The sequence below is a fragment of the Staurois parvus genome, unplaced genomic scaffold, assembly GCF_062004578.1.
Source record: "Staurois parvus isolate SC_StPar_1 unplaced genomic scaffold, SC_StPar_1.0 ptg000114l, whole genome shotgun sequence".
Taxonomy (NCBI): domain Eukaryota; kingdom Metazoa; phylum Chordata; class Amphibia; order Anura; family Ranidae; genus Staurois; species Staurois parvus.
Window position 1 is genome coordinate 7,828,606 of NW_028317910.1, and position 16,811 is coordinate 7,845,416.

General features: G+C 41.3%; 1 protein-coding gene across 2 annotated transcripts in view; it reads right to left on the bottom strand.

Moving 5' to 3' along the window:
• The window catches only part of ADA2 (adenosine deaminase 2), a 46,935-nt gene that overhangs the window by 9,757 nt on the left and 20,367 nt on the right, over positions 1-16,811 (bottom strand). For both annotated transcript variants that reach the window (XM_089671842.1, XM_089671843.1), the window contains 3 exons: positions 7,428-7,732; positions 5,611-5,833; positions 774-984 (listed from right to left, as the gene is read on the bottom strand). In XM_089671842.1, the coding sequence (XP_089527968.1) occupies positions 774-984; positions 5,611-5,833; positions 7,428-7,725 (732 nt within the window). In that variant the 5' untranslated portion in view covers positions 7,726-7,732. The remainder of the gene's footprint in view (positions 1-773; positions 985-5,610; positions 5,834-7,427; positions 7,733-16,811) is intronic.

Genomic DNA, 16,811 nt, shown 5'->3' on the forward strand with positions numbered 1-16,811 from the left:
GTGTTTTATGGGAAGTGGGGGTGTATGTAGCATAATTTAGAGTATTTAATTTAGTGTTCTTTTATTTGTGTTTTGTTTCGGGTTTTTTTTTTGGCGTATCTATTTTTATTATTTTTACTGTTGCTATTATTTTTTATTTTACTTATTTCACTGTTTGTTTTTTTATTTCTGTGGAAAAAAAGTCAAAATAACTAATCTAAAAATAGAGATGGTATTTGTACAAGAACAGGTTCAGCATAGATAAATTGAGCTACCGTAATGCTCAAGAGCTATTAAAAGCCCATGGCAGCCTCAAAAGCCACCAAGAACCATCTTAATTTTTGGAAAATAAAAATACGCACCAGCACAACGTGGACGAGTGATAATCTATTATTTTATTCAAATAAAGCAACAGGCATCACAGGTTGATGTTTCAGGATCTTGCAGGATCCTTTTTTTTAAGCAAGGGAGATCACTCTGCCTTGAAAAAAGGTATCCTGTGACATCCCAAAATGTTGACCTGTGATGCTTGTTACTTTATGTGAATAAAGAACAAGATGTTCACTATACCAAGAGGTACAAGTGCAGATACTTGCATTCCTATGATTGCATGAAGGGGCCATCCACCAATTCACTACAACATCCTACACAAAGCCTGTGTGGAGTGTGATGGATACAATATAATTTCCACCTTAATTTTTGCCTTCCACATTGACTCCAGTGCATTTTGTCAATATCTGATGTTGACCAAAATTGTGGAGGAATAAAAACTGTTGCTAGTTACTAGCTCTCACCGGTAGCAGCATGGTTCGCAGCTCAAGGTACTGAATGCCATCCTCGTAGAGCTCTTGCAGACTCTCATATATATAAGCTTTGAAGACTGGAGCATAGCAAATGAGGCCACCTGCAGCAATGAAAGCACCCTCGAACCTGCGCCAGATCACATCCTGGGTGGGATAATCTAGTTCTGGAGTGTCCGTTAGCAGAGTCAGGTTCCTGATCAGGCTGAAATACATATGACAAGTAGGTGCTTTAATATAAGAACCTTTGGTTACATTGTATGTTTGAAACAGCTCAACGAACTGACAAAATATTTAAACCACCATAGTGCAACTGTTTTTGAAGGAAGAGGTCCTGTTGAGAGCAATAATTTCTCTCATACTTTTACATTCTGACTGTGCTAGAAACCGCAACACAAAATTCATGAAAATTGGTGAGAACGAGACAATAAGCATTCCATGACATTCGTGGGTTCCCAGGCTAAAGTTGGTCAAGATGCATCGAAATGCATCTGGTACACAGGGTGGAAAAAAATCGTTTTTTTTTTTTTAAATAAAAAAAATAATATTTTTTATTTTTATCAAATTTATTTAAATAAAATGCTTTTGGAGTAAAAGATTGTTTTTTATTTAAGATACATTAATAATTTAGTTTATTCAGCATGAAATGGAACTTAGTTATGTAGCATGAGGTTATGCAAGCTCTGCAACATGCACTGCATTGATGTATTCACACAATTTCAAAGTATCCATGAGAAAAAAACATGAAATAAAAGAATCTGAGTACCGTATTTGCCGGCGTATAAGACGACTGGGCGTATAAGACGACCCCCCTACTTTTCCTGCTAAAATTTAGTGTTTGAGCTATACTCGCCGTATAAGACTACCCCTCTTCCAATGCACACCAGTGGCAGGAATAGTGCCCCATCATTGGTATCAGTGGCAGGAATAGTGCCCCATCATTGGTATCAGTGGCAGGAATAGTGCCCCATCATTGGTATCAGTGGCAGGAATAGTGCCCCATCATTGGTATCAGTGGCAGGAATAGTGTCCCATCATTGGTATCAGTGGGAGGAATAGTGCCCCATCATTGGTATTAGTGGGAGGAATAGTGCCCCATCATTGGTGTCAGTGGGAGGAATGGTGTCCCAACATTGGTGTCAGTGGGAGGAATGGTGTCCCATCATTGGTGTCAGTGGGGGGTGGAATAGTGCCCCATCGTTGGTGTCAGTGGGGGGGGGGGGGGAATAGTGCCCCATCGTTGATGTCAGTGGGGGGGAGGAATAGTGCCCCATCGTTGGTGTCAGTGGGGGGGAGGAATAGTGCCCCATCGTTGGTGTCAGTGGGGGGGAGGAATAGTGCCCCATCGTTGGTGTCAGTGGGGGGGAGGAATAGTGCCCCATCGTTGGTGTCAGTGGGAGGAATAGTGCCCCATCGTTGATGTCAGTGGGAGGAATAGTGCCCCATCGTTGGTGTCAGTGGGAGGAATAGTGCCCCATCATTGGTATCAGTGGGAGGAATAGTGCTCCATCATTGGTATCAGTGGGAGGAATAGTGCTCCATCATTGGTATCAGTGACACCAATGATGGGGCACTATTCCTCCCACTGACACTTGCTGACCCTGTTCTCATATGGTGCTGCTGCAGCCAGCATATGTGGTTGCAGCAGCACCTCTACACTGACCACTTACCTGCTGGTCCTGCACTCGATTTTCGCGGGGCCGCTCGGCTCCACCCCCTTGCCGGTGATTGGCCGCCTGTGTGCCTTTCCTGAGCTACAGTTCTGGCGGCCAATCACTGGTGAGGAGGCGGAGCCGAGCAGCCGCACGAACATCCAGTGGCCGAACTGAAGGCGCAGCCGCGCTTCCTGGACCGGATCGTCGTGGGACCGGAACCAGGTAAGAAACAGCCGCTGCCCACCCCTGTACTTAGTGTCCCTTCCATTGGGGGAAGGGGGGGGGGCGGCGGCGGCAACGCGCCGCCCCCCTAAAAAGTGTCAGTATGCCGTATACCGGCGTATAAGACGACCCCCGACTTTTGAGAAGATTTTCAAGGGGTAAAAAGTCGTCTTATACGCCGGCAAATACGGTAGTTCTCCAACTATGTGTGATTACCCTATTAACCTAAAATCGGTTCTGATATCGCTGTTTTACTAACCTGACAGCTTATTATTCTAAAATGGAAACCTTCATTTGGTTTGCAAATATCAAAGATTCTAACTACCAGTATGAATGCGTTGGATTCCTTACATTTAAAGAGCACCTGTCATTTTAGATCCATCATGGCAGCGCCTGTTAACGGGCATCCACTCCCCTGCTGCCTCCACGTCACTCATGTTGTTGTGTCACTGCCGCATCACCAGCGGCTCCAGGACAGAGATGACAGCTGCTCTTTAAAAATTATGATTTAAATTGAGCCTTTTCACTAGTGATTTAAATCATAATTTAAATTGTGATTTAAATCAACATGATTTAAATCAAATCCACCCTGCTGGAGGTTGCAGCCACTGATCAGTGTATTCTGAAAGTGGAGAGTCCCTGCTGTAACAATACAATGCTACAGTGCGGAGGATTTCTCTATCCACCTTGCTTGTGTGGATGGGCGGAGTCTTTTTTTTTTTTTCTGTCAACCCACTGATTGATCCAAAAAAAATCATCAGCTATGGTCAGAATTAGTTTTGCAGTGCCAGTATGCCTCAGTTAACTTGACAATAACATGCATGTAATTCGCACACCGCATGTAATTCACACAGGAATCACACCACATTCCTGTGCAAATTACATGCAAATGTCTGTGTGGTGAGATTTGAGCCATACATTTTGTATGGCTCAAATCGCATCGCATTCACACCAAAAAGGTGCAGGACTCTTTTTTAGATCCGCACCTGAATCGCATTGCATGGGTGTTCTCACCCAAGCAATACGATTTCTGACAATCACTTTGCGTTTTGCGATCTGTTTCAGGGTGTCATTAATTTATCATTGACACCCACACCAGATCACATGAACGCAATGCGATTGCAATGTGGTGTGGGAAACACACAGGCTTTGCAGCATTTCCTTTACCGCATTGATGTGAATCCAGGCTTAAGGGCTAATTTTTTTTTTGTTAATTAACAAACACATCCTACTTACCTGCTCTCTGCAGTGGTTTTGCACAGAGCAGCCCAAATCCTCCTCAGGTCCCCCGCTGGTGCTCCTGGCCTCTCCCTCCTGTCGGTTGCCCCCACAGCATGCAGCTTGCTATGGGGGCACCCACTGCTTGTGTGCTCATTCATACGTGGGGCTGCGACTTGGCTCCGCAACCTCTTCTCATTGGGTCACATTACTGAGACTCCAGTGCACACCACTGGATCCAGGGGGGGCTTAGGGGGTATTAGTGGGGGCTGGGGGAGCTGCTGAACACAGAAGTTTTTTTAAAAAACCTTGAGCCTTTACAACCACTTTATGGAATAAGTAAAACCACAATACTTCTAGCCATGAAAGGGAATGTCATATAACATTCTCTTAGTACAAGGCATTGGCATGCTGAGGAACATTAACCTCCTAACAGCCACATAATGCATATCTCCAGGAGCAGGTACAGTGGGTCTTAATGCCTGTCACTGCAGATATGTATCCAAGGTTGTGATGAAAGCATGCTCAGAGTGTAGGCAGCTGCAGTTAGCTAGTCTGCACTAGGTGCAAGGGTAGCGTCTGGTTACAGCAGACAGTGTTATCAGGTGCTAGCCCCCTTTTAGTGATTTCATGGGTGGGTCAGCATCCACATATAAGCCAGGTTGGGAGGGGCCTTAACACACTTGGGGTATGGGAGCTGAGCACCCCACACCAGCACAAATGTAACCAGCATGTGGAGGCCTTGTACAGGGCATGAGGCAGGGCAGGTGTAGTCCTGCATCCAGGAACTCTAGCTGTAGACTTTCTGACCCTTATTGAGGTGGGGGCTAGGGGGGATTGCAAAAGACCTTTTAGGACAGGCTAAGAGTTCTCTGAGTGAGGCTGTTTCCCTGAAAGGTCCTGGTAGAGGTGTACCTATGCAGAAGGTGTCTACAGAAAGCCCAGTTCTGTGAGTACTAAAGATCCCTAGGTGAAAGGAGAGACTGTAAGAGGAAGATGGCTGCTTAAAGTGCTGCATATGCTTTCACATGTGACTACTCTGGACCATCCACTAAATGTGATTGACTATGTATTGTCAAGTGACTCCAGAATATATGTCAATGTGATGAGACTGTTATGTCAATTCCTGAATTCCATCAGTAAAGTGGAGCAAATCTACTCATTTGTGTGGAAATTCTTCGGGATATAAAGGTCAATGGCCGGGAATGTCATTTGAAGGCCTCAGGCAAGGAAAGGGAACAATATGGTCGAGGGTCCTGCCTCAGCAGGAGGGATAGTGTTCTAGCAAAATGAAAGGAGCAGGGCGGGGACTTGTGCTTTGGCGCCAATATCCACCAAATCATAGACGCCCCTCTTTCACGCAGTACACTGTCCATACACTGACCGAGCAGTGGCCAACAGCTCATTTTCTTAGAAGTGTCCACAAACTTTGTTAAAAAGACTACCCCTTACCAGCATGCTGTATAGAAGAACCCTTGCTCTCTGTATGCAAGCAGTGGTCTCTCTGCAGAGGTCTGATTCACTCCCTGCTGAGTCAGATCTATAGTTCTGCACTCTCTAAAGGTTATGTTCCCTGCTGATTGGAGGCTCTAGCTCTGCCCATATATTGGGAAAGTTATCCACAACCTGTATATTGTAGGGAATCATTGTTACCTTATGAAATGTGAAAGAGTGTGAAGAGTCACCAAAATGACCATTATAAATAGAACCTTCAAACAGAAACATTTTTGACTGACCTGTTATCAAACTCAGTGACATCTGGCATGGTCTTCCTATATGTCTCCAGCAGCTGCCAATCTGAACAGCCTGATAGCAGCTGGCCCACTGGAGATGGTTTGGAGAAAATGAACCTCACTGCTGAGCCAGTAAAACAAATATAACAGTCTGGTAGATATGATGCATTTTTCACCAGCCAATCAACACTTACAATTGCAAAATCATGCAAATGAAGTGCACCCCCTGCAAACAGAAGAATTATTCCAATTATACAATAGATACAATTGCAACACAAGTCATATTGCAATCTGATATTGTTAAAAGTAACCTTTACATTTCATTCAACAACTGCTATTATTTCCTAAAACTACACAAAAATCGAAAACCTTGATTCTAGTAATAAAAGCAGACTAGAATTTGTTATATCATACTTGTGTGATTGGATCGTTACTTTTCTAAGAAGTCTAAACAACCTAGAGCAGTCTTTCCAAAGCAGGGTTCCTCCACATGTAGGGGTTCCATGAGCAGTGGTAGATTGGCTAACAGTTTCTGTACAGTTCTGGCACCAATGACATCCAGCAAAACCAGTGGAGTCCATACTCTCATCTCTAAAGTAAGTAACTATTGACACCAATGATTAAAGTGTCGGTAAGGGTTCTTCCCACTAACTACCAACATAAAGGGGTCCTTCTTCACTGACTACCAATATAAGGGGTCCCTTCTTCACTGATTACCAATATAAGGGGGCCCTCTCCACTAACTGCCAATTAAAGGGATTCAAGACAAAGTGGGAGCAAGGAGACGGATAGGAATCGTTCACTAGCAGATTAGAGTTCCTTAACTAGACCAAATGGACAGGTTTGGCAGCTCTCCAAAAACAAGGGCCCCTCCAGAGGTAAGGGTCAACCAACTTGAAAAGTCTATACATAACTGAGCCAGAAAGCTTTATACATTTGTTTGGCATTATCTAATTTTGGTTCTCTTTCTGGCTCAGCTATACAGTGTATAGACCAATGACCACCAACATAAAGGGGCCCTTCTCCACTAACCACCAATATAACATGGCCCTTCTCCACTGACCACCAGTATATGGGAGCTCCTCTCCACTGACCACCAATATAAGGGGGCCCTTCTTCACTGACAACAAATGTAGGGAACATTTCATCACTGACCACTGAAGGGGCACTTTTTTGCTGGTCAACAATGTGAGTAAGCCCTTCTCCTGCTTACCACCAATTAAAAACTACCTTACTGACCACCAGTATAAGAGGGTACTTCTCCACTAACCACCATTGTAAGGTAGGACATTCTTCACTAACCACTAATGCAAGAAGCACTTTTCCACTAATTACCAATGTAAAGGAAAACTATGATTTTCATTTTACAAAAAGCAGACAATAGAGTTGATTTCTGTACTACAAAGTGCCTTGTGACTCCTCACACCAAAATATGATTTATGATCACAGAGTGTGGCTGCTTGTCCTTACATAGGTAGGACCAATAATCCACTGTTAGCTGTTGATGAACAGCAATGACTTCATGGTCAATGAACCTTCAAGGCCATCATGGTTTCTGCCCTGATTTTTTGCAGACAACTCTGTTCTCTAAACCTTAAGAACCATGGAGATGGTATAGTACCTTTATGACTACACTGTAAAGCCTGAACCATTATAGTTCCACCCAGTACATTTTCCCATAATCCTCTGTTAATCAAAGCATGGAGTTGGTTCTGCTTTGCCATTTGACCATCTAGCTGGATTTAAAGCTGTTGAACCAGCATGACCCCAGACTTAGTTTTGTAAAAGCAAGACTGGCCTTGGCAAAGGTTCTATCTCACCTTTTGGCATCTTTCTTAGAATCTTAAATACTTTGCTCTGCTGTATAAGTCTCCGGGCCTTGAAAAAGTGCATGCTGGGAGGAAAGACTCCTGTGGCAGCCGCCTGACTCATTTCATCTGATTTAATCCTCATCAGATTTCTGTTGGCTTCTTTTTCTCTCTCTCCAAAGATGATGCTGCCGCCAACCCGGCGACTGTTCTCTTTTTCTATCAGAGCATTTCTGTCCTCCCATGGGGGGAAGCCATGGCCAAGGCTGAGCAAGAAGAGAAGAAGGATCCACTCTGGTGATCTTTCCATCTTATTTCTGGAAAAAAAAGGACACCTATTTTTTATTTTTATCTTTAGAAAAATAAAGTTGTATAAGTGTATCTACAGCCAAAGACTTATTATTTTACTGTGTTAGGTTTTTATTGGGGCTTGTGTTGACAGCGTGGTTTTACTGCCTTCCCTTTCCACAAATGCAGGTCAGCAAAATCCGATTAACTTCAGTAGTAGTAGCAGTACATATGTCAGTTCAGAGGTTGTGTTTGACCTGCTTTGGGTTGCACTGCCTTTCTTTGGATGCAGCATGCCGTACTGATGTACTGTACATTTGAACTGCAGCCAAACCAGATCAAACGCTCTGTTTGCCATTTGAATGTATGCGTTTACATTCAAATACAACATGCAGCAAATGCAATGTATGAAAAGAGTGTTGACATGAGCCCTTACTGCCTGTGTCCCTGCTGGGGAAATTTGACCTCTAATTCTTCTGGAGACCATTGTGACTGGAACAAAATCCAATATTGCAGGGTACAGCGAGTATCTGCAAGGCTTAACTGCTCCCTAAAGCACTGTATTGACCCAGCCACTTGTCCAGTATGTACTAGTGCTTACTTCCCTATGTGACCAATTAGAGAATCACTGGTAAGGGGAAATTAGTTTGTCCAAATCTCCACTAAAAAAAGTCTTGTGCCCACTATCACCAGAAAAAAACAAATTGCCAAACTGTTAAAAAAAAAACCCAAAAATTAACCCAACATGTATTGCCCTTTAAAACAAGGAGCTTCATCAGGGCTGCATTAAATTTGTAAAAAAATATAAAGTGGCATCAAATTTATGTAATGGTGTCCATTACCATGTGGCTACTATCACCACATGGTCAAAATAACTAACAAAATGGCAGTCCATTGACTCCTATACATAGCAAAGATGATTGCCAAGGCGCGCCTCTTCCTGGGCAGCTCAGTAATTGCTGCCCATTTGTTTAAACAGTGCCATTTTGTAGGGAAAGTTGAGAATGCAACTTCGATAGTGGTTTACACAGGAATACAGACTATGGGTATCTCCTTTTCTTGTATTTGCTTTATATATTCTTTATGCCATAGTATCCATACACATTATAATTGAGATTCAGTAATATTCAGAATGGTGCCCCTTCTTTTTTGCTTTTTTCCACAGTGTAATATAATACAACAGGGAGGCAGCTTTTTGGGGGGTTTTGAGACTTTTAATTTTCTCCTTGGCACGGAATCACATTATTTACAGTTAAAGAATGACTTGATCTTAATAGTCTCCCCATTCTTGGGGTTCTGAAACTCCTTAACTGCAGAGAAATTTATACATGCTTTACAATGCCCACATTTAAAAATACTCATAAGTCTTTATGGTAGCCATGTGGAAAAAGTCCTTTGTTTGTGGTTACTTTCATGGTGGCTATGCACCAATTTGTCTTTTAGGTTTCGTCCCTTCTATACCGTAAATGATCTGCGGATTTTTTGGGGAGTATTTCCATTACATCACAGGGAACATGCCAATATCTTCTGATGATATTATAGATTTGGCCAGATTGTCTGGGGTAAGTGCCTTTTATGTGCATTGTTTCTGCCTCAACCATTTTGTTTTGTCTCAGGGCCAAAAGGGATTCCCTAGGAATGTCATTCACCATATCAAAAGACTTTTTAAGTCAGCTTATTTATTTATTTAGTTATTACAGATCCTTAAATACCACTGTCAGTTTACGCAGCACTTTACATGTATATTTGTAAATTTTCATGTCACTCAGGTTAAAACTACCTGGGTCACATGAGAGTACCTTCTTTTCTATGGGGGCTCTCCTCCATATATCTTTTTATCTAATGTCTTCTGGGTACTGTGATCCGCACCTTGATTTTTGGTGAGTTAGTTAACACAATAATATTTAATTCCCCTGTGTGGCATTACAGTGGTTTCCTCGCCCCCTTTTTCTTTTATATTTCATTAGTGTTTATATTTGTACATTCACATCAGTCCCTGCCCTCGAGGAGCTTACAATCTAAGGTCCCTAACTTTCATTCATGCATACCAGGACCAATTTATATAGTAGTCAATTAACCTACCAGCATGTCTTTGAAGTGTGGGAGGAAATCCACGAGGCACAGGGAGAACATGCAAACTCCGTGCAGGAAGTGTCGAAGCTGGGATTCAAACTGTCAAGCTTATACCCTCTTCTATGAAATTGAATAAATAATTGAGCACTTTCAATCCTAAAAGCTTTATCTGTAGAAAAATTTGCCCTGGCTGTCATAAATTGGCCAGTTGGTATACCCTTTTTAAGGGAAATAGGATGGTGTCTCTTCCAGTGGAGTAAGTTGTTTGTGGAAGTAGGTTTCCGTATTACCAATAGTACTATCTTTTTCCCATGTGATCTTAAGATCTAAAAAGTTAATACTGTCCTTCCACACCTCACTCATGAAAAACATTCCAATATTGTTTGTATTTAGATGTTCCACAAAGTTATCAAAGCTCTCTTTTGGCCCCCAACACAAGATGAAAATGTCATCAATGAACCGTACCCATAGTAATATATGGGATGTCAATAACTCCAGGTTCTCTGTGAATACAATTGTCTTCTCCCACCACCCCATAAATAAATCAGCGTATGTGGCAGCACATGCTGTCCTCAGCCTGTAGATCTTCCCTGCCCTCTAGTGCCAAGAAAGTGTTTACATGCATACAGAACTTGTCCATGTCCAAGATCATTTCCCCTTACCTGTGAGTCTGCTTCGTTACCTAGGGAAGTAGGCATTAGTGCATACTGGGCAAGTGGCTGGATCAGTAGAGTGCTTGGATTTAGGGGGCAGTTAAGCCTTGCAGATACCTGCTGATAAGAGACAAAGTCCCATATATAGATTACATATGTGATTTCCCTGTTGTCTGTGCTTCATAAGCCACTGGATGGGATACTAAGATGAAAGTGAAATATAATGACCAGTTGTTAGAGTCATATGGTTTGGAAGAGGGAATACATTGTTATGAACTAATGTTATTGGAATACACCAGTCTCCACTTTTATGTTCACACATCTCATATACTGTTGGGAATAGCCCTTTTTAAATGCAAACTTCAAAAAGAGTTCATTTTCAAACCCAGTTGACTTTTTTGTGCGTGTGGAAACACACTTTGGTATTTTGTAAGATTTGTCATATAGTGGATTGTTAATTTTTGCGTAGACGCTCAGGCTTGTCTTTTGACATAGTAGTCAAGCAATAAGCAGTTTCAGAAGAAGAAGAAGAAATCATTAATGGAAGACTCTATACCTATCTCAGGACAGTCAGAATGGGTAACCCTCTTGCTCATACAGCTGTTAACTTGCAATAGAAAAATTCTAAAATTAGTTAAAAAATTATATTATAGATCAGTTTGAAATACAGAAAGCCACTAGAGGAAGACTTTCTATCATGTACATGCATGTTCAGCTAAAACCTGTTTTCCTAACTTTGGACGGAGTGAGGAAGGATAAAAAACCCCTTTAAGGTTTTAAAGCAGAACTAAACCCTCCTATCCAAGGAAGTTGCTATCTTAGCTTCTGTGTGATCCACAGTTGCCATGGTGCTACACATATGATCAGTTATGACAACATCCATTTTATGGCTTTGACCTCTTCATTGGTGGGTGCAGGATGACATAATCGCTGTGCCTGCACAGCAGTCATCCGACCACATGGGGACTGTGCTGAGCTGCACATGCACAGTTTACAAGCAGGAACACGCTTTAAGCCAGCAGGTAGGTGTATTTTATTGCAGAAGAGACAATAAATGTCTCTTCTGCAATAAAGAGCCTCCCTGCTTGCAGTTTGTGACAGTGGAACTTTAGTTTCCTATTAATGTACTTGTTTTAAGAAACAGTTAAATTGATGGGTTTAGTTCCATTTTAACTATTTTTTTTTTCACTTCCTGTCCTGCTGACATGCAGCAGTGTGATAAAGAGCTGCCTGCCTCATTTTTTTATAGCACATACCAACAGAGGGAAGTTAAAATTATATCATTCAATCACGTAAATAAACATTAAAGCTGAACTCCAGGCAAATAGTTTGTTAGGTGGGTGCATAAAGCACACAGAGGCAACTGGTGTATTGAAGAACTTGAAAGCAGTGCAACAACCCATTGGGGGAGCTCACCTGACTGGAAACTTAAGAGTCAATATAGTGGAAAGTCAGCGGTAGTAAACCCGAACAGCAGAGAGCGCTTGCCAAGAATAGGGGAAGGGGGTTGAAATGTGGCCCTGGGGCAGGGACTCAAAAATATTCTGCGTGACCCAAAATGGCCACCACGGCCACCTGCATGCAGAGTAGCCGACCGGACACTGCTCCAGAGAACCGAGGGAACCATAGAGAAGTTTCCCTAGACTTCCCCTCCAGCTACAGAACCATTCTGGATGAGCGCCACCTACAGTGGAGAAAACAGATTGCACCTGCCTACAAGCTAAATACACAGATATAAAAACATATAAGGGAGCCCATTTACCCGCCAAATGATTTATATTTTTGTCAATATAGTCCTGGGTGTTACACAGCTCTGTCTAGAAGAGCAGGAGACCTCATTTTACTCTGCTTCAGTAATAAACCCTTACAGGTATTGTCTCTCCACAAGCCTATGACTGGACAGTGAGAAGAGAAGTAGCAGAGCTTATCCCTCTGCTCTCTCCTAGTATCTCCTACTATCAGCATGTTCCTTGCACTTTAGCACAATTGATGGAATCCTTGTACTGCTTCTCCCTGCTCCTCCTGTCTCATAGACTACAAAAGGCAGACACTAGGTCAAATTCAGGTACTTGCACTGCTTGCATTAAAAAATAAAATTGTTATGTATTAGTGAATATAGAGCTGAATTAATTTAAGCTTTCATATATGTCTGGAGCTCAACTTTAAATCCTTGTCTTGGCATAATTAGAATATGTGGGCAAGACACCCAGACTTCTTAAAAAAGAAAATAAGAAAGAAGTAGGGGATGATTTTATCCCAATTAGAACCACAGAAGTCACATGTCTGTCCTCAATTTCCTTTTTGGAGACTTGGCTAGACAAATTCCTGTAATGTGTCTTTCGCTTCTTCTTATTTATAACTTGCTGCTTTTTGGGGGATATACGGTGCTGAAAGCAGCAGATTTATTTAAAATGTGCTGCATGTGCCATTAAAGCCATAGTGTGACCCCATGTGGGTGAACAACCGATTCCATGGACACGCAGATGAATGACCACATGTGTACTTTGGTCTGTTCATGCAAGAATCCACTTCCTTTCTCCAAGGATTATATACAATGACCCTTTGGACTTCTTAAATCGTATGTATAGGCAAAAACATTTTGTGTTGAGTTTTGGAAAAAGTAGGGAAGGGTTAGGTCCCCTGTCAGATTTTTATTGCTGTCTTTGTCCCCGCTGGGGAGATTCACCCTCTCAAATTGTCTTGGTCACCACTGTCACACAGATAGAAAGAAGAAATCCAGAATTTTAGAGCAAGTGGCAAGAGAAAAATTTCCACCGTTGACAAATGTTTTGTTGGCATCTAAGTTGGGAATTTACTTCCTGCTGTGTCCTGAAGACAACAGAACACAGATGGGAAAAAATAACCTAATATGGAGAAATCAGTAAGGGTGCCACACCAATGGTGATAAGAGTCCAGGGTGTTTATTTTTTTTATTGAGTAATCAATAGCATAGGAGAGAACCAACATTTTTGGGGTTCAAAAACTCCCCTTTCATCAGGTCTCATTTCTCATTTGCTATGTAATTATAGAAGTGCTTGAACTGAAAGAGATTTAGAATATCATATCAAATATTAACACCAACTATGTATCATGCTAGTGGTATTATCTGATGTGAAATATATACTGTATATATACTTTAAATATATATATAGTTGTACTAAAAAGTTTGCATACCCTGGCAGAAAGCGTGAAAATTTGTTATTTACAGGTGCATCTCAATAAGTTAGAGTATCATTAAAATTTTATTTATTTCAGTAATTCAATTCAAAAAGGGAAAGTCATATATTATATAGATTCATTACACACAGCGTGATATATTTCAAGCATTTCTTTCTTTTAATTTTGATGGTTATGGCTTACAGCTAATAAAAACCCAAAATTCAGTATCTCAGAAAATTAGAATATTGTGAAAAGGTTCAATATTATAGACTCCTGGGGGTTTATTTACTAAAGCTGGAGAGTCCAAAATCAGACTCCCTTCTGCATAGAAACCAATCAGCTTCCAGGTTTGATTGCCAAAGCTTCATTGAACAAGCTGAGGTTAGAAGCTGATTGGTTTCTATGCAGAAGGGAGTCTGATTTTGGACTCTCCAGCTTTAGTAAATAAGCCCCCCCCCCCACACTCTAATCAGTTAATTAACTCAAAACACCTGTAAAAGTTTCCTGAGCCTTTAAATGGTCTCTCAATCTGATTCAGTAGGTTACACAATCATGGGGAAGACCGCTAACTTGATAGTTGTCCAGAAGACAGTCATTGACACTCTCCACAAGGAGTCACAAACGGTCATTGCTAAAGAAGCTGGCTGTTCACAGAGTGCTGTATCCATGCACATTAATGGAGAGTTAAGTGGAAGCAAAAAGTGTGGCAGAAAAAGGTGCACAAGCAACAGGGATAAGCACAGTCTTGAGAGGATTGTGAAGTAAAAGCCATTCAAGAATTTGGAGGAGATTCAGAAGGAGTGGACTATGGCTGGTGTCCATGCTGCAAGAGCCACCACACACAGACATATCCAGGACATGGGCTACAACTGTTGCATTCCTTGTCTTACCTGGGCTAAGGAGAAAAAAGACTGGGCTGTTGCTCAGTGGTCCAAAGTCCTCTTCAGATGAAAGTACATTTTGCATTTCATTTGGAAATCAAGGTCCCAGAGTCTGCAAGAAGAGTGGTGAGGTACAGAATCCAAGCTGCATGAGGTCCAGTGTGACATTTCCACAGTCAGTGATGATTTGGGGAGCCATGTTATCTGCTGGTGTTGATCCACTGTGTTTTATCAAGTCCAAAGTCATCACAGCCCTCTACCAGGAAATTCTAGAGCACTTCATGCGTCCCTCTGCTGACCAGCTTTATGGAAATGCTGATTTCAATTTCCAGCAGGAAGTGGCACCTGACCACACTGCCAAAAGTACCAATACCTGGTTTAATGATTATGGTATCACTGTGTTTGATTGGCCAGCAAACTTGTATGACCTAAACCCCATAGAGAATCTGTGGGATGTTGTCAAGAGTAAGATGAGAGACATGAGACCGAACAATGCAGACGAGCTGAAGGCTGCTATCAAAGCATCCTGGGCTTCCAGAACACCTCAGCAGTGCCACAGGCTGATAACCTCCATGCCACCCTGCATTGATGCAGTAATTCATGCAAAAGGAGCCAGACCAAGTATTGAGTGTATACTATAGTGTACATGGACATACTTTTCAGTATGCCAACATTTCTGTATTAAAAATCCTTTTTTTAATTGGTCTTATGTAATGTTCTAAGTTTCTGAGATACTGAATTTTGGGTTTTCACTAGCTGTAAGCCATAATCAGAAAAATTAAAAGAAAGAAATGCTTGAACTATATCTCCCTGTGTGTAATGAATCTATATAATATAGGAGTTTCACTTTTTGAATTGAATTACTGAAATAAATGAACTTTTTGATGATATTCTAATTTATCAAGATGCACCTGTATATTGAAAATATGATTGATCTTGCCAAAATAAAATGGCTTTTATTTAGTGATAAGGATCATATGATCATATAAGGCCATTTATTATCACATAGCTGTTTGGCTCCTTTTTAAATCATAATGATAATAGAAATCACCCAAATGGCCATATTCAAAAATTTACATACCATGGAATGTTTGGCCTTGGGACAGGCACACAAGGTGACACACACACACACACACACGTTAAAATGGCAATTAAATGTTAATTTTCCACATCTGTGGCTTTTTAAATTGCAAGCAGTGTCTGTGTATAATTAGTCAGGCTAGATATGGAGCCACGGGGAGCAGAAAAGAACTGTCAAAAGACCTGCGTAACAAGGTCATACAATTTAATAAAGATGGAAAAGGGTTTAAAAAGATATCCAAAGCCTTGAATATGCCAGTCAGTAGAAAATTTGGGGATGTCTTGATATGAAGTCAAGGTCAAGTAGACTAAGAAAGATTGCAGACACAACTGCCAGAAGAATTGTTTGGGATACAAAGAGAAATCCATAGGTAACCTCAGGAGAAATACAGGCTGCTCTGGAAAAATATGGTGTGGTTGTTTCAAGAAGCACAATACAACGGTACTTGAGCAAAAATGAGTTGCATGGTCGAGTTGCCAGAAAGAAGCCTTTACTGCACCAATGCCTCAAAACAGTCTGGTAATAATATGCCTGACAGCACATTGACACATTGTGGCAAATCTCTCAGTGTCCAGGCACTTCTCGAGTTGCATAATATATAAGCCCCAAAGTAAAGGGAGTGTTTGGACACCCAAAACGCAAAACGCATTGGCTCTCTTATTCCTTTTTACTCCACATTATTAAACACTATGGACTTTAACACCACTGGTGTTTCTTCCTTGCTGCCTTCTACATAGTCAGCATATTCAGATTTCTCATCCTACATTTGGGGATGTATTGGTAAGTGTGAGCAGCCTCACCAAAGCAATCCCGCCTAACTAATGAGATCGTCATTCACAACAATGGACATTAATAGTAGGAGATATAGTACTTCATATGTACAGCAGGAAAAGAATCCTTTCCTTTTTTTACATTCCAACATTTAAAATAGCTTTGCCTATACAATTTAACCATACATTTTAGCCTTTGAAAGGAAGAAGTAGCTCCTTATAATTATAGCTATATAAAAGAAGTAATAAATGACAATCTTTACCATTAATTACAGAAAATTGATGACAAACCAATGTTGTTAACTTTGTTTCTGTATTTTCATTATTAGTAGTTGCTGTCAGAACATTTCCTAAAGCTGAATTTCAGGCAAAAATAAAAGACACAGATTAGTGAAGCTCTGTATTCATTCATTATTACATGGAAGCAGTTTCAGCACCTGAATCTAACTTTGAATCAGCCTCCTGCAGTCCCTGTACAGCAGCACTCAGAC